General features: G+C 38.6%; 1 protein-coding gene across 1 annotated transcript in view; it reads left to right on the plus strand.

Moving 5' to 3' along the window:
* Window positions 1-3,659: 3,659 nt before the first annotated feature.
* The window catches only part of LOC122772172 (protein kinase C-binding protein NELL1-like), a 232,010-nt gene continuing 209,343 nt past the window's right edge, over window positions 3,660-26,326 (plus strand). Inside the window, exons 1-2 of the mRNA XM_044029913.1 lie at window positions 3,660-3,782; window positions 4,305-4,427. Coding sequence (XP_043885848.1) covers window positions 3,734-3,782; window positions 4,305-4,427 — 172 coding nt within the window. The 5' untranslated portion in view covers window positions 3,660-3,733. The remainder of the gene's footprint in view (window positions 3,783-4,304; window positions 4,428-26,326) is intronic.

Consider the following 26,326-nt stretch of genomic DNA (forward strand, 5'->3'; position numbering starts at 1 on the left):
TGTCCTGCCAAAAAAGGTCACACTCTATTTTGTTGCTTTTAACTTGATTATGGCGCATAATTGCCATGCCATTTGTTTGATAAGATTATACAATGGCACAACATTATTTGTATCCTCAGTTAAATTATTATCACCAAGATAGTGTATTGATGTAGAGTTGGACATCACCAGCACATCCCAAAGATTCTCAATGGGGCTATCAGTGATTAATCTGATGATTATTTCCTCAAGTGATCAATGAGTCTCTTGGTCCATAAAATGTCAGAACATTTTGAAAAATATTGATTTGAGTATCCCAACCCTCAAAATGACAAAAACATTCAAACGTAAAACGACGGAAAAGTCTTGGAAATTGTTTTAATTATAAGAAATCACTCAAACCAGTTAATCAATTCTTAAAATAGTCTCATGCTCACTGGCTCAATCTCTCACAGAAAAACTTGGTCGTTCATTATATTTAGGTGGTCAGAAGAGCAGAAGAACTCCAGATCATAATACCCCAAAAGGCTTGTGTGGTAAGCAGCTTAGCCTTTTTTTTGCATTTCTTAGTTCTTCTTCAAATAAAACTGCCACTACTTTCCAGATGTAATCTTATCAAACCCTCCAGAGGATTTAATGCTATAGTGAGAAGGCCTCCAAATATCACACACAGAGAACAAAGAAACACACATGATGTCACATTCACCAGGTTACAAAACTACAATTTTTGGCATTAGTGTACCATGTTAACACTGTGAGTAATGGGTAATGATGGGTTTTCAGCAGGCACAGCAGGACTCTGTTGCATGCCTCTATTCCCTTTGCTGTAAAACTCAGCCCTGCCACTGCTCATCAGAGGCTTAGTATTTCATTGTACACATTACACATACCTTACATGTCTGTCCAGGTTCTCATATGCAAGAAGATTTAATCTTTTAACAGTGGACACAATCAGAACGTGAGAAACGTTCAATTTTAATGATACAAATTCAGAGTCTAACGTGGATGTGCTTAGAATATGGCATGTAGTAAACCACCTTTAAATGTTAGGTGTGCTTGCACCTTAGCAGACTATTTTTATTGTGTAGGATTTTCCAGGTATAGTTTTAGAAAACATGCAACATGTATACCTGCCTACGTAGGTGCCTAATGCACCATTAAATTCAGATCTGGTTGTGCGCAGCCTCAAGTGTCAAATTATGCATCTGACCTCTAATTTTAAGACCAGTATGTCCACAAGCACTCACTTGGCTGATAGTGACAAGTGCATTTTAGTTTTAAACTGCATGATTTGGAAGAAGCAAAAACACTTTGCTACTTTGCGACACAGCGCCCACAAACCTTTTTAAACGTGTAGTTTAACGTTGACATTTAAAAATAAATAAATTGTGTCTTAAGCACTACATACTGTACAGTGAGTGTTGATTGCTCTTTCACACAAAAGAGTGCCCAACATGTTTTCAAAGTACATTTAACTCATTTTATAATGAAATAATAATAATGAAAAAAACATTTTAACGCTGCCTTCCTTTGGCTTTGATCCATAGAAATATCAGATATAAATGCATTGTACTCTTCCTATTAAACCTCACACTTTAGTCTGATTATCCCAGACTAAAGTGTGAGGTAGGTACAAAACAAGGCAGGTTTCAATATGAGATCATCATTAAAAATAGAAGCACTGTTTAATGTCATTTATCTCATCGTTGATTGAGCATCAGCTCATCTCTGGATTTAATATGTTCTGCTCACAGAAATGCCACACTTTTGGCTTCCATCTGCATCAGGCAAATGGAAACGGGAAATTAGCTTCTCGGGTGCTGTTTTTGTGGTAATTTCTGTTTGTGCACTTGGGTGTCTTGCTTGCTTGTTTCCTGATAAGAAATGGTCTGCTGACTGCACCTCTCCTGGTGACCTCACTGTGTATGACTGCAGGACAATAACAGGCATTGTGTTGACAAGTGTAGATTGAAAACAGCCACTGAAATCGCATAATCTGGAGAATGGAACTAAATTATACAGCGAATCCTGTTTACATTCATATCTCTGCCACTGCCAGTCTATTGCTGTCTGCCTCATCCTTCTCTTTCCTTCTTTGTCACTGTTAATTTGAACGTAAGTTTTGGTACATCACTGATGCATCAACAGATTTCTAAAGCAGTGCAGTAACAGGTTTGTTTTCAAAATACACCACATTGTATAACAATGTCCTTTTTTGAAATTTAAACTATGAGAGATGCATGATTTTTTTCCAAAATATATTACATGATTTGGTGATTTGATGCACATGTTGGTTAAAATGACTATGAAAGATATAGCATTATTCCATATGCTCAGGAAAACATGTTATTATACCCAGGATGAATTGCAATGTCCATGATGGCTATGCAACTATGATGTGCCCTTGCTCATTTATTCAGGTTTTGCACTTATGTTTAAGTTTAAGAGTCCTTGCTGAATAAATCTCATTGTGAATTTTTTTCATTATGTTGTTATTATGTCATAAGCTGCATACACGTTTTCCCTTGCCTTAGTTAGCCTTACAGCTGGACACCAAAGCCAGACTGATGGTAAAGAGGGGATGAAAACATAGTAAAACAATATTATGTTATTATTGTTATTTAAGTGCATGTGCATTTAGTCGTAAATACGTTGCCTTACTTGACAATACTGGTTTCATGAAAAAAATGTAATTCTCATTTGCTCCCTTGTCTCTTCACTGCTCTGCAGCCTATAATTTTAAATGACGTGTTTCCCTCTCCAGATTCTTAGGATCAGGGATAAACTTGTAGATTGCAGCTATTGCTTACAGTCTAATTTGAGAGGGTGGAACAGTGACCTGCATCCTAAAGCAGACATTACACCCTAGCATGTACTCAACATACTTGCACAGGTGGAGCAGGTGCACACCAAGTGTGACAATCCTCAAGCATATGATACTGTTCCTTTGCTTGCCAGTTTGTGTTGGTGCAGGTAACCTAGACAACCTGACAATGTACACAAATTAGAGGCAGGGGATGGGTATGATTAATGGTTCTCAATAAAGACAGGCCCCAGGGGAAAGTGGGCTGTAGCAAGAGTGCTACTAAATCTCATGGATTATGTAGTCAAGGGAGAGGAGGGAATTTGAAGTTATGGGGGATGCTGAATGAAACAAAAATCAGCTTTTTATGTCTGCACAAAAACAGCAGCAATCCTCCCACCACTCTGCATGTTGCAGTATATTTTAAAACAAACAAACAAATACATAAAAGAAAACTGTGTTCTCCTTTATCAGCTCCGATTTTGTTTATTTGGCCCAGGAGACTGAAAATTCCTTGAATTATCTCTGCAATGAAACGCCTTTCATTACAGAGAATTCCCACATCATTGGCTGACAGACTTTTCCTTTGAAAAGCATTTTTCTTACCTCCAAAATTGGAATTTTTCAGCGGTCCGAACGGAGGGGGGGATATTAAATTCACCGCTGAGAAAATCCTCAAACCCCTCATGTGCGGTCTGCTGTAACAGCTGTCCTCAATAAACATGAGCGTGTGTATGTGTTGACGACTCGCAATGTCCATGTGGACGCGTTCAGATCATATACATGAATTGGAATTTGCAGCGAGGAAACCCCTGTTCATGTGCTGTGGATCGTTCCTCCACTTGCAGGCTTAGGTGAGAGCGGAGCGCAGAGCAGACGGACCACAGCGGGTTTGTGGATACACAGCGGAGCGCACGACTGAGGACACTGCACAGTGCAACTCCAACACAAATGGATATTTACGTGGCTTTGTTATACCTTTTCTTTTTTACCAAAACAGGTAAGTACAAGTCTTGTGGCACTCTGTGGCTGCGATGAAGGATTTTAGTTGGGAGTAAAATAAGCGTCAACCGGGTTTTTATTTTACGCTCATCAGTTTTGCACCTTGCGCGCAAACGCCTGGCAGTGTCTCTTGGTTGCATCGAGTGCCTTTTAGCCCCGGACAAATGTAGTTTTATTGTATATAAATAGAACGCAGTCAAGTTAAGAGCGATGACACCGTTTACCTCCGTGTGCGCACAGTGCACTCACGGTCCGTGGAGAACAGGGACAGGTGATGGCTGCGGGCACAGTCGCAGCATTTCAGTGGGCAACATTTCACATTTTCCCGCGGGTGAATTGCTATTAATATTCCATGACTTTTTACCTCACAACCAGCCCTTTAAGCAATGGAATGCACATAAGCAATGACTGTTTGAAATGAGTTGAGGTTTTAGTTTTAAAGCCCTCTTAGATTTAATACACAGCAGGCTTTGAAAAGCATGCACCGCTTCACCTCCTAACCTTCCTTTCTCTTCTCCAGCTTTTGGATCAGATCAAGATTACCAGATTGATATCATCAATGAACTTGACCTGGCAAATGCTACTTACGGAATTACCCAAGTGGCGGGGCTTCACAACAGCAGCAAAGCCTTCCTTTTTCGAGGTAATACATGCACATTGGCACTGTCTCCCTCGTTAGTCGCGCTCCTCAAGTTCAGAAATGTCTTTGTGTTCTGTTGCATGGCTGTGCGCAAACACACATTATATTCACACGCTTTGTTCCAGTAGTTGGTGAGGGAGCACATCCACGCAGCGCCACACCTTGTGCTGTGTCAGTATTAGCGGGGATGGTGAGACCAAACACTCCAGGGAGCCTCCTCTCATAATTACTCCACATTTAATTTGTCCTGGGCAGCAGATGCATTAGCTCTTTGTGGACACACTTGAGTTAGCTGCCTGTTTTGCTTCACTGTTTTCACTGACATCCACTCTTGAGCAATCCAAACAAGTGGTGCTTAATGGATATCAAAACAAACACAATCTCAAAAATAAATTATAGTTATGTCAGCTTAGTCCTATTATGAAGAGAACTTGTGATGTTTTGCTCACTCTGAATTGCCTCCATTTTTGGTGCAACTCCTTTTTCATGAGGTAGTGCCCTCAGGTTTCAGCAGAAGATGGATTTTTTGAGTTGGACTGAGCAAAGAGTGGGATACAAAGCAATGAGTGAAAGAAAGAGATCAGTCTGACTGTGTGAATAAGATTTGAATTTATAGTTTCTTGCTGGCATGTTTTCTGCTCAAAAAGTGCCAGGAAAACTGGCATAGGTTCATTTTGAAAATATGTTTTAGAGGTTCAGTTTTTAAATGACAGTTTCAGTTGCTTTCCAACTAAATTTAAAGAGAAATATTCAAATTCAAATATACTAGCATAAATATGTGTTGCTTGAATCCTAAAGAAGTAGTGATGGGTGTTGAGACTCCGATTAGCAGATTTCCGCGTGTGTGTGTGTGTGTGTGTGTGTGTGCACATGCATTTGGTCTTATTTTCTAGAGTGCTTGGCTCAGTGTGCCTCTGGCTCTGTATGAATGAAGACAGGGCAGCTTGGCCAGCAATGCAAGGGCAGAGCTGTCCAGGATGCAGGGCTAGAGGCCATGTGGGATGCACTACCTCACTTCTTACTAAACACACAAGCACATACACTCTCCTATTCAAAGCTGTCTTCCCTGTGGTTTCCGGGCTCCCAGGGTGGAGGTGCAGCAGTCCGATAGTGTGGGCATGGAGGCTAAATCTACAGGGAACCTGTGAGTGTTGTTGAGGACACTTGTGTTGTGACCTATTTAACTCATTGCCCACCCTCGCAGTGCTATCACGGCCTTGTAACCCAGATTACTCCATAGAGCAGCTGCAGCTAAACTACTAGGTTATTTTTTAAAAAGTGGAGGAGCAGATGTTGTAATAGTTTACTGTAGCAAACACTATGTGAATAAATGGCAAGTAAAATCTTTGCTGGAGCGGCTACGGCTGATTGGGTCAGTGATTATTCAACATGATTTATGTATGCTATATGCAATCATGTTGTGCACTGAGCTCAATATCATATTTCATCTGTTTGATTTCATACATTCTACAGGAACAGATTGCAATTCTGCAATGGCTAGTGTTCCAATTAGTATTGATAAATGTGTGAGAGGAGTCAGAGAGGGCTCCAGTTGAGTCTTTATCTGGACACTGGGACCAGTTTTACAGTTTGCCACTGATTTACAAACAACAGATTCTGTGTTCTACAAAAGAGATTTTAACATTGTCTCCCAATTTTTCCTCAGAATAATACAACAGTGTAGTGACCTTATGATGAAAAGAAAGAAACATAATCCCCTACTGTGCTCTGAAAGTGGAGAACAAAGCTCAGCTAACTGCTAAGATATTTGCATGTTTATGATAGTTTGTACTATTTCTTATCAACATTTTGCCTCTGTGATGTAGTGAATATAGTTTCCATCCAGACGAGTGGTGACCCAGTTTCTAATCCTACATTCATTCCTCATTCTTGGTTCTTAATGAATAGATCTTCTGACATCGGCTAATTTCTCTGAATGAAAAAGTAAGCTAAGAGCTTACATCCAGCAAAGTGAAATGTAAACAGGAGGTCTTTGGAGGCCCAGTTTCTAGTACTTGACCCAGGAATGCAAATCATTTATATTCAGAATGTGTTTGTATCTCGGTGTTAAATCCTTCAGCCCTTTAATAATGTAGCATATCCTGCTCATTGAGTGTTTGTTTTTTTAAACTGTATTTTATTTTTTAATTTTTTATAATTCAAATCATATTTGTAAAGGGGCTGCAATTTATATGAGAATTCTTCAGATGCATCTCAGTCTGAACACTCAAATCTTCTTTTGCTTCGCTCTAATTGTAACACATGACAATATTGTCATGTGAGCGATTAGAGCATCATGTGTTGCAATTAGAGACTGACGGAGGTATTCCCTCATTCTCCAGCTGTACTTTGTATAAAAAATGGTACCCCTCTCTGCACAGTGCAAGACTGCAGCGTGGAACTTTGCAATATAAACCAGTCTCCTATGTGTGTTTCAAAGCCATGCCCCATGTGGTTTTATCTACACAAATCCAAATGAGTCACTTTCAGCCAACAGTTTGGACAGTGTGCCTAAAAAAAGATATTTGAGGAAAAATCCAAATTAACTTTAGTCTGAACATGGCCTTTGAGCAACTAAGTCTGATGTAGAGGTGAGTCACAATAACTGGTCTATGGTGAAAAGATGGATGACTTTTTGATAATTTTGATAACTGCATTACTTTTCTTCTCAAGGTCAAACATAAAGTTTTATTTGCCACTGGTGGGGAAATAAATCTAAGAAGTGCAAGGTTTGGCTTGATTTTGTTCACTAGTATTTCACAGGGCGACAAACTACTCTTATGTCCTGTTTTGACAGTGATTGAATATGAATACTAATTCAATTCAATGAAATATTATTTGTATTGCGCCAAATCATAACTTGCATTATCTCAAGGCACTGTACATAGACAGCATCAAAGAGAGCACCCCAACAGTTCACACAATGAGCAAGCACTAGGCATCAGTGGAGAGAAAAAACTCCCTCTTAACAGGAAGAAATCTCTGACAGAACCAGGCTCAGAGATGTGCGGTCATCTGCCTCGACCGGTTGGGGTGAAAGGAAAAATGGGGGACAGCGGAGGTGGGGGACAGAAAATGAACCAGCTCTAACTATAAGCTTTATCAAAAAGGAAAGTTTTAAGTTTAACTTTAAATACAGAGAGAGTGTCCGCCTCCCGAACTATCAATGGGAGCTGGTTCCACAGGAGAGGGGCCTGGTAACTGAAGGCTCTGCCTCCCATTCTACTCTTACAGACTCTGGGGAACCACAAGTAAACCTGTATTTTGTGACCTAAGTGGTCTATTAGGGTGATAGGGTAAGACTAGGTCTTTCAGGTATGAAGGGGCCTGACCATTAAGTGCTTTGTACGTGAGGAGGAAGATTTTAAATTTAATTCTGAACTGTACGGGGAGCCAGTGTAGAGAAGCTAACACTGGAGTTATGTGGTCTCTCTTTCTAGTTCCTGTCAGAACTAACTACTAAGCTGTTATTTTACCTGAATGACTTTTAATTGGAATGACTATACTTTTTTTGTGTTTAAAATAGGTTGACTGTTACATCGTAGTTGCCCAGAGTCATGTTATAACAACCATTACTAAAGTAGACTCCTTCCTTCTTTTCACAAATTGAATGTGGCTCTTTGCTTTGTATTAGGTTGTTGTGCTAAAACAACCAAACCATGCTAGCTGTGAATCTATGTTGCAATGCCAATATCAATGCTATGGAAGCGTATTTCTGCCAGGAAAAAAAAGAGGTTCAAGTCGAAATTATGAGATAAAAATGAATAATTATGAGATTAAAAAGTCAAAATTATGATATAATAAGTGCACATGTGCCTCAACAGCAATCATAATGGCCCCTTCACCCATCGACCCAAAACCCTTGTCCAGGGCACGCACACAAAAAAGAATAAAGTAAAAAGTTCATATGCAAAAATAAATGGCAGTTGTAGGTTATTCTTCCTATTCTCACAGTGTGTATAGATAAAAACTGTCCTGTGCTTCCATTAAATCAAAACCAAGGTATTGCCTTGTTTTCTTTTTTTTTTGATTCCAGTGAGTCTTCGGTACTTTGACGTTTATCACACGACAGGAACGTGATCAAGTGTTGGTGATAGCTTAGTAAATTGAAAGGTGGACCAAAGGAAATTATTGTATTTATTTGGCTGATACTGACTTCTAATTATCCAGTAGAGTGTCTGATTGGGATGCACAAATATAATTACATTAACCTCACAAACTCAGAGCATTCAAATCTCTGCTCCCCCATGTGATCTCTGGTGCCCCCATAAGGGGGGCTTGGACCCCAGGTTTTGAACCAACAACACACTAATGCCTTATGTCTAACATCCAATGTAAGTCATCTGTTATAGTTACCTCATTTAAGATTACACTGTGGGCGTGGCTAGGCCAGCGAGGATGAAAGTGTGTCAGTTTCTTTGTTCTGCAAACTGGACAGACGAGCATAACCCTTCCTCACTGGGTCTTTATTCAACAGTAAGAACAGACAGCTGTAGCTGTCAACTCTCAGACTCTTCCGGTCCGTCACTCTAAGACATCCGTGCACAACATGAATGATGACAACAATTCCCATTGTTATGGAAAGGGCCAATTCAAACATTGCCATTGAGACACATGCACAATTCTCATCTCATAATTTCAACTATTAATTTTCTACTTTATTTCATAATTTCTACTTTACTCATAATTTCAACTTTTTATCTTATAATTAATCATAATTCAACTTTTATCTCATAATTTTCACTTTTTTATCTCAATTATGACTTATGAATATATAATATCTGTAATATTTATAATTATAATTTATTATCTGCAAGTCTAAAATTCTCTTCTTGATATCTTGGCTGATTTCTTTTGACTTTCCCATGATGTTACAAAAAGAAGCAGGGTGTTTCAGGTGTGCCTTAAAATACATCCACTGGTGTGTCTCTAATTAACTCAAATGTCGTCCTAAACCTATCAGATGCTTCCAAAGACATGACATTTTCACTTGGACTTTCCCAAAGGCATAATAATCTTAGTGTATATAAACTTCTGACTTTGAAGAAAGTAATACAAAAAATGTCTAAAAAAAATTCTTCTCTCATTATTCTGGCATTTTGCAAATAAAAATAATTTTGGTAATCCTAACAGACCTAAAACAGAAAAAGTGATTGTCTGATTTCATGTCAGACAGTGAGAAAAATGTGTGTCTTTTTATTTAGTGTATGTAAACTTCTGGTTTGAACTGTACATTATAGCCTAAGCCTAAGAAGACTACATTTTAGGTCAGTTAAAAAGTCCCAAAAGTAAATCTCCAATTTTTCTTTAACAGAGGAGTCTGGTGTATTTTGCAATAGCACTGCAGAAAGCTGCCGATTGTGAGCCGAATCACAACCTTTTAAGCCCTATCTTAAATCAGCGACTGTATCAGACAGAGTCCGCTCTCTGGTCATGCAGGAAGTACTGAACTAATCTTTTTAATTAACTGATTCTAATGACTCAGTACACCATAAATAACTGCTTCATACAAGTCACTAGTTTGTGTGTCTGTGTTGGTATAAAACAACATCATGGCATTTCGTGCAGGTGTGGTATGTGACTCCACCTACGTTGAGGTGGTAGTCATGGGAAACAAACCGAACTGTATAGTTGAGCCATGCTGCACCATTAGTGGTCCAGCCCTGGCTTCTTTTATGTGACAATGCAGTGACTCCACAAGATACATCTAGTCAGTACAGCTTCCTCTTTTTATTGATTCTTGCCCAAAATCATTAATGTTAAATAGTTAAATGCCAACAACAAATGTGGCCTTGATTCTGATCTATAAACAAGCCTCCTATCACACTTTTAGATGAAACTCTGTAGTTACAGGAATGAAATGGAGGTAAAGTAACGTTTAAATGACCCTACTGTCAATTTCAATCTTTTTTTGCAATCCAATTTGATGCCCACATCTATAGTCAAACAGTAAACCACTGCCCAGCAAGCTAGTGATAGCACTGTTGCCATCTGGGGATATTTGTATGATTTATTCTCTTCTAATATTTCCGCACTATTTTAACATTTTAACGCACTATGAGGGATTGTTTAAATGTTCAATTACAAAACACAAAGGGATTATTATTCAGTTGCACATGTGAGATACCATGTTCACACTGTACTCACACTTTAATATGAAACTGCAACTAGGAGTTACTGATTTAACACATAACATCTTGTTCGTTTAATATGCACAACAACCAGTCTTTTAAGATGTTGCTGTTGTGAATTTATTGGTGAGGGTTTTCTCCCACATTCACCCACAGTCCAATACCTCCATCATGATATTAAAAAGTTAAAGAAAGAAGATGCAAAATGCAGGTGGCTCTCAACTTACTCTGTGTGTGAAAGACAATAAGCATATTCCCAGCAGAGTTTGTTGTTGACACTCAAAATCTAGCTGTTATGAATTGTGCAGTTTCATGTGGGTATAATTTCTCAGACCCTCTGATGTAGCACAGAGACTCATGCACCAGTGTTATGTCTGTGAAATAGGGTTGCTATCTGCAGCTTGATGGTTTGTTAAGTCTGAGATTTTCTAAAACGCTGGAAGTTATTTTAACATTCCTCCCAGACAAAAAGTGACCCACAGTAAAGAAATTAACCAATAATAAAAGTTGGTGGACAATTGTTACTTGTGTGATTAGGTGAGCATATCAGACTTCAAAAGAAAAAAAAAAAACAACTCCACTCTGAGACATTCCTTTATGCAGGATTTCAACTAATGAAAGCGGAATCTAGCCATTGTGGCAGGGACAATCTTGATTGCTTTATTGCCTTGAAAAGCATTTTGGCTCAAGTCCTATTTTGATATGCTTAAGTGTGTCAATACATTTGATTTGACATACAAAATACAGATCAATAGCTGGGGTTCTAGTTCTAACAAGTCCTTAAGTCTGAAAAATCATACTGGTCAGTTATCCATCCATCTGGTCCTTGGACATCCTGGTTACAATAATAAACATGTAAAAATGTACTGGCATCAGCACACTGGACCTTTGTTGCCATGGTTGCAGTAAGAGATGCCAAGATGTCGTAATGTCTCCACTGGGTAAGAGACTGGAGACAAGACTGCATTTATTGGGAAAAGATGTATGCTCAGTGTCAGTGGTGTTTACGCCGATCTTTATCTTGATAGTTCAGGTTTTTTGAAGTGTGGTTGTATGAGGTTTCGACATGTCATTTTCACAGATTTTAGCCGAGTGCACTGTGGTTTTTATGAAACAACACCATTTACAACAACGCTGCCCATGAGGACAGAAGGGAAACAGATTTTAGCCACTGAACAAAAGGCTCACTTCATAAAATCTACATCTGTTCAAGTTCAAGTGTTTTCTTGTGAATTTGGTGAAATCCTTTGTTCAGATTAACTAATTACACAAACTTATGGGGCGACAGTAGATGAGGATCTACTGTGTCCCTGGAGGTGAAAAACTCTTCTCTATAGACTTTGATGAAGGAAAGTGAGCTGTTTACATACAGTGAGATAATATAGCAAATACATTTTTAGAATAATTGTAGACTTGATAGTGTGGATTTGATTAGGTGTGCCTTTACTACAGCTTGCACAGTTCAATTTGTTGTAAATTGTGGTAGTTTTGTGTTTCATATGGCTTAGGGAATATTCACAAAAACATATCTCTTTTAGTTGACGCTGTCTGTACCTGTGAGTCTGAGATTTTAACTTGATGTACTACAGGGACTGTAGCATCTCTGATTTCCCTCCTCACAGAGCAGCATGGTAATAACAGGGGTCATCACTCAGGATTTCAATCATGTTTTGTTGTCCAGATAAGTTCACAATCATAAGTGGCTGCATCTGGCTCTTATGTTATGTTGTTGTACAACACTTACTTGATTGTTAGGAAAAATGTGCCTTGTGAAAGCTGAAATGTTATGAGCAGCAAATTGGCAATTCCAAAAATCACCCATAACTGCACTTGCTCTCAATTGAAGGAAAATGTTTTGGATGTGTGACTCAAGCCCTCACCTTACCTGCAAACTGAGTAGTTATAGCAACTGCTGCAATTTCTCTGCTCTCTACCAGAACTCAGATCAACAGGGAGACAAAATAATATAAATACTTAAGATTTTAAATAAACAATAATAATAAGTATTGTTTATAACTACTATATAACTTTTTTTTTTGTTATTGTCCGCAAACCTATTTATCAAGACCAGCAATGTAATGAAATTCTGACCAATGTTACTCAAGCCTCAGCAGTATTTTATTTTCAGTGGTTACGTTCCTCTGTGGGCCACACGGCAGTGTAGTGGTTAGCACTCTCGCTTTGCAGCGAGAAGACCCGGGTTCGAGCCCCGGTTGGAACAAGGGGCTTTCTGCATGGAGTTTGCATGTTCTCCCCGTGTGTGCGTGGGTTCTCTCCGGGTACTCCGGCTTCCTCCCACAGTCCAAAAACATGCAATGTGGGGAATAGGTAAATTGGACACTCTAAATTGACCGTAGGAGTGAGTGTGAGAGTGAATGATTGTTTGTCTCTATCTGTGTGTGGCCCTGCGATGGACTGGCGAACTGTCCAGGGTGTACCCCGCCTATCGCCCGATGTAGCTGAGATTGGCACAGCACCCCCCGCGACCCTCTGGTGGAGGATAAAGCGGTTAGATGATGACTGACTGACTGACTTTCCTCTGTGTATTAGTATAGGGAATAAAAGAAAATTGGTGCCCTGGCCATAGAAAAACCTATGTATCGGTCGACCTCTAGTCTCTCATGACATTCTGGACTTGCAGGATTAGAAAATGCAGGTAAAGTTGTTTTGAGTAAGAGGAAATGTTCACTTTTTCTCAGGGAGCTGTCAGCGAGATTGCCATCTCTCTTTGAACTTGAACATAGTACCTAGAAGTCAATGTAATAGTTATTTTTTTACACCTTTATCTCTGTCAAAAGGCAATGTGGGAATGGTACAGAAAGAAATGGTGACATTGAATACAAATACAGACAGTGTGTACAACCTTCAGTCACATGGTACTTAATCGACTTTTTGAAAAAAATACAGATGATACACTCATAAAAATATCCCTGTATAAATCATCTGTCTAGACTACTGAAGTGTTGAAATAGTAATATTTGAATTTTTTAAGCCTAAATTGATGCAGGGTGTGATTACCTACTCCTCGAGGGCTCCTTACTATTTAATGGTTAATGTTTTTATCTGTCACCTTGAAACCGTCAGATAGCGCGTTGTAGCTCTAATATGTCACCATGTACTCTGTGTGTGACACACAAAGTGGGCACAGGAACAGTGGGCAGCACACCTCTGGACAAGGCACTCAACCACCATTGCACACCACTGTCATTGTTTACATTAGCTTTAGCAGCGCTTATTCTAAGTAAGTGACAGTATTAAAACAATTGGATCATTAACATTAAATAAAGCTTGCTCTTAAAATGGTCTTTCCTATTAAATTAATTAAAAAGACGTGCAAGTCTAATTACGTGAAAAGTGAGATATCAATTCATACCACAGGTTTGATGAAGCAATTTGTCATCTGTCTTCCACATTGGCTCAATATGGCTAGTGTAGTAGTGTAATAGCGCCCTCTTTTAAGTTTTAAGGTGACTTGTATTTGTATTTATGATGGGTGTGGATGTGGTGTTTGAGATGGGTTAGGTTTGAGATTCAGCACCTCAAAGCTTTGGAGCAATGCATCTCTATGAATTTATCTACCATTAAAGCCTATATTCATCCACTACACTTTTGGTAAATTTCAATGCATTTTTGTACCAGTTGTCTCTTAATAAATTAAATAGTGTTTAACCTCCATCAGATCTCCTGCTGACAGGGCTCCTTGTCAACCCAGAGCTGCTGTATATAAATCAATATGAACACTCCGGCCCACTTTGTTACCAACAGGGATTTAATACATTGACTCTGAAGTGATGGAGCTCATAATTTAATTAATAGCTAGTTCTGGATGTCTCCTCACAGATGGTTTCTTGACACTTAATCAGAAGACAAATGTGTTGAACCAAAATGTTTGGCCTTTATGTGTTTTTGATATTGCAGATTTACTCTTGGGCTAACCAAAGGAGGGAGGAGGTTAACAAGACAGGCTGAGAAATCCTTTTTCTGAGAATTCCAACGCTGTTGCTCTTGTCTTATAGAGGCAAAATATAATATGTCATTCTTTGATGTGCTCCAGTGAAATGTTATCATGTTTGTGTCAGGCAACTGCACAGACATAAGGCTCCACTGAAATGGATCCGTCTGTTCTCTTGTGGTGATGATGCACCTAAGCTGTGTGTGACAAAATGTAAACGGAAAATGGTAAATTGAAGAGCTGAATTTAGCTTGCAGTTGCAAATGCTGCAGCGCAATTAGACCGTAAATGGCTTAAGAAGGAGAAATAGGTGACAATGTGTTTCTAGAAATCTTGATGAACCCAAATGCAGCACATTATGACAGGAAATGGTTATTCTAATTTTGTTGCAGGCTGTACCTGCAGGTTTGAAATGGGGTGGCTGGAAATGGAGAGATTTCATTTAGGTCTTATTCTCTCAAACATCCATGTCGTTGCTATTTATACCCCCCACCCCTTCCCACCCAGACAACACACACAGGAGCAGCCTGGCTCCAACTCTAAACTCTACTGTACACAATCCCAGCTTCTGAATGCAATGGAGGCTATCAAACCTTTCATCTTTTATGTATGAGCTTCCTGGCTGTCCTACTGCTGGAGCAGGCGAGACACATGGTCCCACCTCAAAGGAACCTCTGAGGAATTATTTCATTTGAATTATTCATCGTACATGAAGGCGATAGCTTTTAAAGGGACAGTCGTGTCTCAGTTGCCCCCCACTGTCAAATTAAAGGCAGCATAGAGGAACAAGGCCCGGAAACAAATTCCTCCAGTTGTTGCTGATCTTTTATCTGGAACACCCAAACTGTTGTGGTCTGTGCATGTATTGTGATGCCATACGTTTTTATTTGAAGCAAACATTTGTCACTACATGTACATTTAGCTCATGTGGGTGTCCCAAATATTTTTTATTTTTTTGTAATTTAAATTACTGTTTGGATTGAGTTGAGACATTTTCACTTCTTTATACACACACTGGGTCTATGTTAAACCCCAGTGCTGTTTTGTTTGGCTTATAATTGCTTAACTTGAACTTTTAAACATGTGTATGATTACCTTCAGTCGTGCTGGTTGCTTTGCTATAATCACTTGTTTTAAGATGTGGTTGTAGAAGCTGCAAGTGTGACTCATCCTGCTCATCCTAGTGTGGAGCACATGCATACATACACAGTAAACAGTTGCAGCTTTAATAATAACACCACATATCGCACCTCCGTATGGCCTTAACTGCTCAGAAGGAGGCTGGATTGCTGGCTCCCCAACTATATATTTTTTTATTTTTTTATTTATTTTGGTCATGACATTTAGATCACTCATCACATAACAGTGCAGTTCACACAATATACATAACCGAAAGGGAATGCGGTAGAAGCAAAGCTTAACTAGTCCTGCCCCCATTATCATCATACATTTCGTTTCCTCACTTTGTCGAACGCATTCAGTGACCAGCTTAGCAGTTCCATCTTGGATCAATTGGTTCTCCGTAGTGATGTGCTTCACCGTGGCAGCTAAATACTACTCATGTGTTGACATTTGTCTCAGTGTCAGCTGTTGTTATTTATCTATTCTTTTGAGTTAGACAGCAGCAACATTTGCAGCATTGTTTATATTGTGAGGCACCCTCAGACTTTGGTTTGAAATTTGGTAAATTGTGGATGTATTGTTACACACTCAAAGCTCCCTCTGATATCTTCCTCATTATCATCCACAGAGAAATGTCATCTACAATTTGACATCCTTATCTTTAAATCCTCAGCTGCCTGATTGGAAAGGTCCTTAGTAACCTCAACGTGGTCGGTGGAGCAATTACACTCTGTCTACTTATTGCTGCCTCAAACTGTTCAAGAATGAGCCTATTTTCTGATATAATTAGCCCTGCTTTGTCCTGCCTGGAGCCATTGTCTCTGTTGTGATGGTTTACTTCAGTGGCTTTCTAACCTATAGGAGACTGGAACTGGAATGTGTTCTCTTATGATTAGTTTCAGCTAATGTTGGTACAATATGGACATGATGCAGGGGATGCATTCTATATCATTTGTCAAAACATTGTTGCCATTTTTTTTGATTACTTTTTAGTATCAAACTGGTTACATTTTGTCACCTATAGACCCTTAACCCCTTACCATAAGGTGGAAAACATTTTTTTTTGTAAAAATAAAATATTACTTAAAGTAATACAGGGCATTATTTCAAAAAAAAAATATTTCAAAAAATTATTACAAAAATTCATTATAACAATTTGACTGTTTTATGGACTGGAGATGTGATCAAAGGTCCCCCTTTCGTTTCCACAATGTCAGCATTTTTCATACTTTGACTGTTGTAGAAGGGACTCCTACGGTATACAGCATGTAAACAAAGAGAACACCATGAGAGAGCCAACGAAACTGAAGAGGATACTTTCAGAAGAAGCGAAGAAACAAAAAAGAGTCTGTTCGAGCAAGTGATTACTATGTGAAGGTTTTCAGTGGATGAAAACATGTGCTTCAAGATGGTCACCGAGTTTCTTCCTTCTGTATTAGTAAGTACATGCTAACTTTATTAGCCGGTGTTGCATCAGAACTGACCATCAGAATTCTGCCCTGGTTATGGTTTAGGCAAGATAATGTAACTTCTTACAATACAACTTTTTCACTTCCGATACGATACCAATATTGCAGCTTTGAGTATTGGCCGATACCGATATTGATCCGATACAATATCAGCACAAATCATACATACTTTAATTACATATTTTGGAGTTTGGAATGTTAGAATAGGCTTGATCAAGTGATATTACTTGAACGGACAACAATAGTCAGCAACAGTAGGTATGAGGAAAAACTGACACATTTATTATTAAACAATGGGTTACATACATTTTAACCTTCATCATAAGAATATTTGATTTTTTGCCATGTTAATTTATTACAGTCTATGGTTCATTTTATCAGGAGGAAAGTATCAAGTGCTAATGGGGGTGTGTTCAGAACACCTGTGTTTCACAGGTAACAGCGTGTCTTCAGTGAACACCCCCCTTGTTTTCACTATTTTGGATTAGCCCAACCCACACAGGGTGAGTGACCACAGGTAAACACGGAGCCCAGAGACAGCCCCCGCAGATGTACTTAGCTCTGTGTGTGGAGCTTCAGGACATATTTAGAACACAGAAAGCTCTTGGCATGGCTGGTTTTTGGGGTATAATTAACGAACGGAGGCTGTTGAAAGTCGTCAGGTGGCGCTGGTTTATGAAATAATGTTGTGTTAGCAGCTCGCCTCAGGATGAGCTAGTGTGGTGCTATTTGGCTGTTTTTCAGGTTGTTGTTGCATTATTAATTTCATGACATTACTGTATGTTAGCTGCTGTTTTTTAGTTAGTAAGGCGATCTTTCTAACGTTATCATCATCAGATAAACATTTAGTTGGCTATAATAGTATTGACTGCACTAAACAAACACTGTTTTTTTCACTAAAAAAAATGTCAGTGAATAGTTCTTACCAAAGTTACTTCAACAATAGCTTTGATGGTTATTGTGTCAGAGAGTTGGAGGAGAAGAGTTAGGCTGCGGAGTGGACAAGGACTTCAGGAGTGCTGTGACACTTGTGTCCACTCGATCTATGTGTCACACTGTCACCATACACAGCTGAACATGTCTGTTAACAGGATCTAGGTGCAACTGTTTTTATTCTATATTATTAGATCAAATCCAAAAAATACCCTACATAGGCTGCTTAAAGAGTATTGTAACTCTTAATTTTTGTTTCTGTTGCTGGAGTGATTTGATTCAATTGTTTGATTCATATCTTGTGTTTTTTGCTACTTCTCGTGTGATGCATAGTGGACTGGTTGAACTCGGTGTGGTCACTCTTTCTTCTTCCATCTTAACATTTCCATTCAAACGATATAACATTACAATAGCCCCCAACCTAATCCTCCCAGTACTGGACTGACATGTTGGTGTCATCGATAAAACTGTCAAAGCTATAATATTTTAAAACTGTCTGAAAAACAACGTTGACAGTTTAGAGAAAGTGGAAGGAGAAAGGGTAATATCTTGAAACTTGGTGACCTCTCCACACACGGTACAAAGTTGGAGGGTAGTAAGGATTTAGCGTATAAATAAGGCTGCAAAACTCTGAAAACAGGACTACGCTCTGACCTCTGATCTCCTAGACAGAGGGACTTCCTCTGAAACCTCATCCTTGATTATTTTAACTTACCTAGTTTTTCACCTGTTTTGCAAGAAAGAACAAACAGATCAAAAAACATTTTTTAAAGAAAACATCTTTCTCATTTTGTTTATTTTACTTTATATTTGACCAGTAAAGAAAATAAGAGGTTTTTCTTACTTTAGCTAAAACTCATTGAGAACTTCAAACTGTTCACATTTTCTGTTTTGTAGAATAAAGTGTAAAGTGTGAATACAGAGTCAATAGTGGGTACGTTCATGACTTAATCTGCTTAAGTTTTTGGATGTTCTGTTCCTTGAATTTCATACTGTAACTACAGTTGGCAATGTGATATCAGATTGGCAGCCGGACCAATTGGGAAGAGGAAGGGGTGGATCCAGCAACAGCTGATGAAGCAGCAGCAAAGCCTTACCAATGGAGTCAATACAAAAACTATAATTGACCAATCAAGAGTGGTTCTGAATGGGCCAGCCTTCATACTGGACTTTTTGTTGAGGTTTCAATATACTGAGAAAAAAGAAAAAAAAATCCAATCTCACAACATCGGTCACAAGGCCGGTGATACATTTTTTATTTATTGCACACCCCTAATATTCAGATTAAGTTATGGATTTGAAGCACTATCCCATATGTTCAATTTTATAGATGTGTTGTGTTCTACTGTTTCACCTTCTTAAAATATTGATGTGTAGTTGAGGTAAATTCAACATTGCATGTAATTACATTTTGTCACAAATTAAATAAAGGGTTAAACAAAATCAAACAAAAAGTTGGTGATGGTGATAATATAATAATAACAATAATAATAGTAATAACAATGATGATAATGCTAATAAAAGTACAAAGACTACACATGCACATATTTTTCCAAGGTATTTGGCAGTTCGATTGTTCTGAGCATCTTGGAAAACCTGCCTCACTTCTAGCAGGCTGACTCCATGATGTGGAGATCAGGGCTCTGTGGGGGGTCTTACTGACTTTTGTTTATGAACTACTTGTTATTCTTGGGATTGTATGTATACATTGCCCATATGCATGTAAATGTATGCATTATTTGTCAGGGAATAATAGTGACACACTTTCTTGAATGCTTTCAAGCAAACATGTTTTGCTTTCAGTCCATGTCTCTGGCTGCCTTTTCCTCTAAAATAATAATACCCAACCATGAAAGTAACCAGTGTCTTTGCGATAACATCAGAACTCAACCCAACAGAAAGCAGCTGCCAGGCCTATAATATTATGTAAGATACCATTATCTAAGGAAATTGTTAGCAGCACAGTTAAATGGAATATACTTAACAAAATGATTACAATTAGACAACATTGACATATCATGGCTGCATTTTGCTGGCAATTTCCTGCACCTGCAGCTATAGCATATTTAAATCACTAACAGCCCAACCCGAAGCGTGTAACATGCAGGAGCATACACGGAGCATATTACTCTCACCATGAGAACACCTTGCCAGAGCAATCTGGCTGATTTACCTGTTTAAAAATAAACTTTACGTGGCTCTGGGGCTCTTGGAAAGTTTTTCCACTGCTGGGTCTTATAAAACCATTTCAAATGGATGGGAGGAGCTCACTGTTGACACATTTTCCCGTTTCCATTTGACAGATATGGATTTGTGAGACATTGGATAACATTTATGGTGCTTAAGTGCCCATGGTATTTATAGTGTAATTTTAAGATAGACTTTGTGTGTTTATTTATATATATAGAGAGAGAGAGACAGAGAGAGGTCTGCTGCATAGATATAGTACTGTACAGTAACTTCCACATATTTACAGCTTCAGCAAAAACCAAAGAAAATTGGCAGATTTTAAAATATGAAATGTGAGTGCTGACTGCATCATAGGTGAAGCTGCCATTTTGTTGTAGTCAGGGTTGGACAAAGAGAAGACATCGTAAAATACAGGCAGTGAGTCTGCTGCTCTCCTTGACCTCAAGCTTTTCACGTCTTTCAGTTTATTATCTGAGGCAAGACGGAGAGCTTGAGATGGGCTTTGATGAAAACCATGGTGGCTTCTGTTGCTGAATGAATATAGCTTGCTATCTGCTCCTTCATCAGCTTTCATTCCCTGAATAATATAAGATAATAATATAAGAATAAAATATAAGAAGAATATAATAAAGCTGAAAAAAGCAGTGGCATTTGAAAAGCCTGAAACTACATATGTAGATCTGCACAAAAGTTTTACCCTTCACCTCCCACTAGATAAACCCACCTGAGTGAAAACTGTGGAGTGCAACATAATTTTATCATGACCACAATACATAGTACCTGCCAACAACCATAAAGCTTCAACTTTTCAGTGCCAAATGACTGAGGGCTCCTTATCACAGTGACACTGACACATACACACATACACAAACAGGATGAAGGCCACAGAGATTTTGTAAGCTCATGTTATGCTCAGCTTGCATCTCCATGCCTGAGAGAAGATTGCGTTTGCCATGAAGACAGGGGAAACATCTGGAGTGGCATTTGTTTTAATAATTCATCGTTTTTGACTTCATAATGAACCCAAACACAGTCAAAGTCCCTGAACTCAGTAGCTTCTACTCTATTCAGAGTCCCGAGTGAATAATCCGCTGTTGACACGTGTTGAGACTACACCTAGAGATATTGCTCCTCATGCAACAGCTATTTTGCATTTCAAGTTGTCTGTATTTGATGAGTTGCCTCCTCAAGGCTTTGCCTCCATGTAAATGGATGCCCCATTTGCTCCGATAAGAGAGGGAAAGAGCTGTTTGTGGTGTTTGTCTTGTTACATATTTCCATTTTTAGTTTTGAGTATTGGTGTGTGTGTTCACCAACATGACTGTAAAGTTTTCAGTGACTGACACAGCTGCTTCAAAAACTGCGTGTTATGAAGAAAACTGGCAGTGTGTGATATTATTCTGGATATCAGATAGCAATAAATGAGATAGAATAAAAAAAAAATGTTTGTTATATGCATGTGATTGGCTGAAAGTGAGACCCTAAACTGTACAATTTATATATGCAGTATTATAACTGCAATGAAAAAGCACTAATGTTTCTCTACATAATCTCTGACTCTTGACCTGCTCATTATTCAGATTTCATCCCATTTATTTTTCAAACTGACATAATTTCTATACTTGTTAACGACACATTCATTGTGTATTTCACTCATCTGTAATTTTCAAAAAATAATCTGTAACAAATAAAGAGTAAAAGGTGGCTGATGGAATTGATCATGTCCCTTTCTAATTGTGTGTTTTCCAGTGGCTTTCAAGGGCTCAAGAGTGCTTTTCTGTTCTATTAATAATTTAATTTTTTTTTTTAACATAATTTGAATATTAAAAATAATATGGAATGGAATTCAAATGGGGTTATAGAGGAAAATTGACAGCCCTAGTCCCTATCGGGGGGTGGAGTGGCTCAGTGGTTAAGACCGGTACCCTGTGTGCGAAAGACATTATGGTCGCAATGGTTGCAAGTGCAACTCCACCCCTGGCTGATTATACTCAATTCCATTGTAAGTCGCTTTGGATAAAAGCGTCTGCTAAATGACATGTAATGTAATCTATCACTGAATTGTTAAATCATATGCATGTACTGTATTTCTATCATCCATACAGTACATGATTAAAATGATTACTTTAAAAGGTCTACTGCAATGCAATGTGAAGAAACACACAAAACCTTCAACTTCATAACTGTATTTTGCAAAACATCTATTGAAAACAAACCAAACATGGTGCAACTGCAAACATATGAAGATCGATATTTGACCTGTTATTCAACAAAGTGCTTGTGTACTCAAATAGTCAAATAACATTTGACTGGACTAACAATAGTGTACCATCTAGTGTGGGTCTTTTGCATTGTGGGTCTTTTGCTTCACATTCTGTGCAGCAGAAGATTAGAAATGTTCAACTCTCTGAACAGCAGCATGAACACTGACTAATCAAATCAAGATGTGCATATATTTCAACACAGGTGCTCTGCAATCATGTCTATGCACTGGTGTTTTTTTGATGGATAAAGTGCATCTCTAAGGTTTATGGATAATGAATGTACAATGTGTTTAATGTCACTCATGCAAATGTACATATGCAACATGGTGTATATGACTGTTGCTGCACCACTAGCTTGTGACAGTTTCTTTTTTTTTGTGGGAAAGAAGCAGGGCACTCTTGGGTGACCTTTTGGCTGTATTATCTTTCCATGTGTATCTCCTGTCTTGATGGTATCTCCCAGCTCTGCTCTGCAAGCGGCCCACGATGTACCACTTGTACTTGTTCCATAAACAACATGTTTTTTATTTTTTTATTTTGTAGGACAAAAAAGCAGCAGTGCACATACAGGGGTAAACAGGGTGGCTGTCAGCTCATCTGTGTGACACAGTGATTAAAGATCCTGACTGTGTGATTATGAGGTTATTTGCTGATTTGCTGCTTTATTCAATGTTTAACGACATGGTAGTTCACAGTGCTCAGGGGGTGATTCATCAGCAATGTAAGGGGGGCAGTACCAAGAGATGCCGTTATCACAGCCTTATCCCAACATCATATTTTTCAAGCATGCAGAGCATGGCTAATTGAGATAAATTGCTGCATAAGCAGTGCTGATGACAGTATGGAGACTGGCTGGCAAGCCTACCGGCCTGTGCTGTCCCACTGTTGGATCCAGTGATTGGCTGTTTGTTAGGCAGTGCACTATGAGGAGAGTGAGAAGGTAATTAAGCTTGGCTGAGTTGTGCAGGGGGGTGGGGGCGTCTATTCAGGCTCTCCTGGATGTCTACAGGGGCCCCAGCCCCACAGTTGCATGGTCCCTCAGCCAGATTCCCAGCAGTGGGCCTACTGGAGGCCTGACAGTTACTGATACAGCACCTCAAAGCACTCTTTGTAATACAAAATTAGCTCACATCTCAATTCCACCTATTTCCCCTGTGTGGATTATCGTGTGTGTGTGTGTGTGTGTGAATTATGTGTATTTGGTGCAAGTGGTTTGAAGCACATTGCCAGCTGTGATGTTAAAAGCTGCCCACAGCCATGTAGGATTGTGTACAGCTGTGGGGGGTGGAGCAGATTATGGATTGGATCTAGGCAGAAAAAGTTGTTAACAAAACATGCATACACACATACACATGCACAAATCCTTGCAGAAAGAGATTATTGCCCACAGCAACTGTGGTTGAGCTGCATGAATTTGAATTTCCTGAGCTTGCATTACATTACTGCAAACAGAGGCATACATGTGAGTGTAATTTTTAAACTTCATTAACTGCTATTTCATACTGAACAAAGTAATAAAAGGATTATATTGTTATTGTGTTTGGTTACAAAAAAGATCAAGTTAGATGTAAATCCATTGTATTGTTCATCTGTTTAATTATGCAGGATAATTTATAATGTTACAGTATATTTGCCTCGTTTCTTTAAGAGCATTGTGGTTTATCTTCAACTGATATTCAGCTTTAGTGTGCCCTTATGTTCCCATCACGGGCAAGGCAAAGCTGTTTTTTATTGTTGTATATTAAAACAAACACTTTTATTTTGAAATTATCCAATACAATCCAACTTTATTTGACTGGTATGCCACAAAAAGCAGGACTGAAAAGCGTGACTGCAAAAACAGTTCAGATTTTAAACAAAAGCACTTTACTAGTCACAGAGATCAATCAGTCCAGGCAAACAAATCCAAAAGGGCAAGGCAAAGGCAGAAGTCAGCAAACAGGAAACAGATCTTGTGTCTGGTGAATCTAATAAGGTGGGGCAGACAATCAAAACTGGAGGGAAAACACACAGGTGCAGGAAGTGAAGCAATCTGAAATGAGAGGAGAGGAAAGTTTCACAATAAAATAGGAAACATGAAAGAAAGACCTTAAGAGGATTAGGATTTAACAAGGAATGGTTAAACATTTCCTAAGAATGTGGCACATTTTGTACAACATTTGTGAGTGTTTTTAGTTCTCACGAGCTGATGGTTAACAGTATTGCTTTTGGGGATCCTGCAATAGCCAGTCATCTTTTTTTTCCAAAGATGACTAGCCCCCCACTCATCTGTGTATCCACACATACAGTACAGCTAGCCAGCCATCCATCCAGTACATGGCAGACTGTCCCTAAGGAGCTAGCCTGCTTTCAGCTGCTCAAGGTGGGTCTGCAGTGTATTAGAAGAAGTGGAGAGACCGGACTGCCGAACACGGCTGGACTGGAACTAAAGATATATATATATATTATGGTGGGTATTATGGTAATGGTGGGTCAGATTTTAAATCTATTAAATTGGGAATATAAAAACTGAAGTTAGTCCTGAAAAAAACATTTATTGCAAATCATATTTCAATATATGTCAATAAAATAGCCATTTCACATTTTCCTCAAGTTGTTCAGCACTAGCGTGTACAGTTAACTATCTGAAGCAAAATGCCAAAACATACTAAGATATGTAGATGCAGAGATGCTAATGAAAGGAACAGAAAAAAAGGGTAGCTTCTAAGTAAAACATTGTAAGCAAAACAGTAAAAGGAATATCTAAGGAATAAGGTTTAGAAACTGGCAAAAAGACACAAAAAGTGAACAGTGTTGGGACAGAAAAAACAAAGGAAAATAGTTTGTGTATGTGAAAGAGTGAGTGAGAGAATGTCATGCAGCCTACAAACACAGCCAAGCTCTCAGCATGCCTCTCTTAAGTTGAGTCACATTTGAAGAAGTCCTCAGCTGCTGAAAAATTCATAACTGGGAAATGATAAAACATTGATGATTCAGTTCAAGTTTTCTTTCCCCTTGCAAGTAGATGACCTGACTGACTGTTAAAATGCTGACTTACCTGGTACATTATTGATGTGAGGTGATGTGTCATGTATTTAATGAAAGCGCTTAACATAAGGGTGAACATACCTCATGTGGTCCCATACCACAAGCCATCAGACAGCGTACAGGTTCATTACAGTAAAAAACTATGACAGATAAGTCAATCTGCCTACATACTGTACAAGTCACTACTTAACATTTTCAGGACAACAAGATGGAGCCCTCATGTGAAACCCAGCCAACGGAATATTAGACATTGTTTAGGGCACCTTCCTTTCATTTGCCTCAGGGAGCCAACATTGGCACATTTTATTTTTAACAGACATGAAACACTTGCACAGTTAAGCCCGATTTATACCGATAGATACTATATGAACACAGAAACTGTGTTGCTCAGCACTTTGCTCTCATGTTGCACTCTGTGACTGCTAAATTTTCACAGACACAGTCATAGTGTGTTGCCTAGTGTGACTGATTATCACTGATTATCATTTTATCTTTGACTGTGATACCAAAACAAATTATCCCTGTTCTTTTTCAAACCAACTCACTGATCACAGCTGTGCTACTGTTGTCCTCTCAGTGAAAGTAAATTCAAAAACTCTTCCTTCTCAAATCCAACTCTTATTAAACAAAAAAAAACAAAAAAAACAAAAACGAGGATCATTGTTGTTGTTTAAATTAATTAAAGTCAGTGTTGCGGTCATTGTGTTAACCTGTTACCTCACTTCCCACAGTCGGCAATAAAAACATGAAAGTAATAAAATAAATAAATAATAAAAACCATAATAATGACATAAATAAACAACAGGGTGAGTAT

Source organism: Solea senegalensis, linkage group LG7, assembly GCF_019176455.1.
Source record: "Solea senegalensis isolate Sse05_10M linkage group LG7, IFAPA_SoseM_1, whole genome shotgun sequence".
NCBI classification, from domain to species: Eukaryota; Metazoa; Chordata; class Actinopteri; order Pleuronectiformes; family Soleidae; genus Solea; species Solea senegalensis.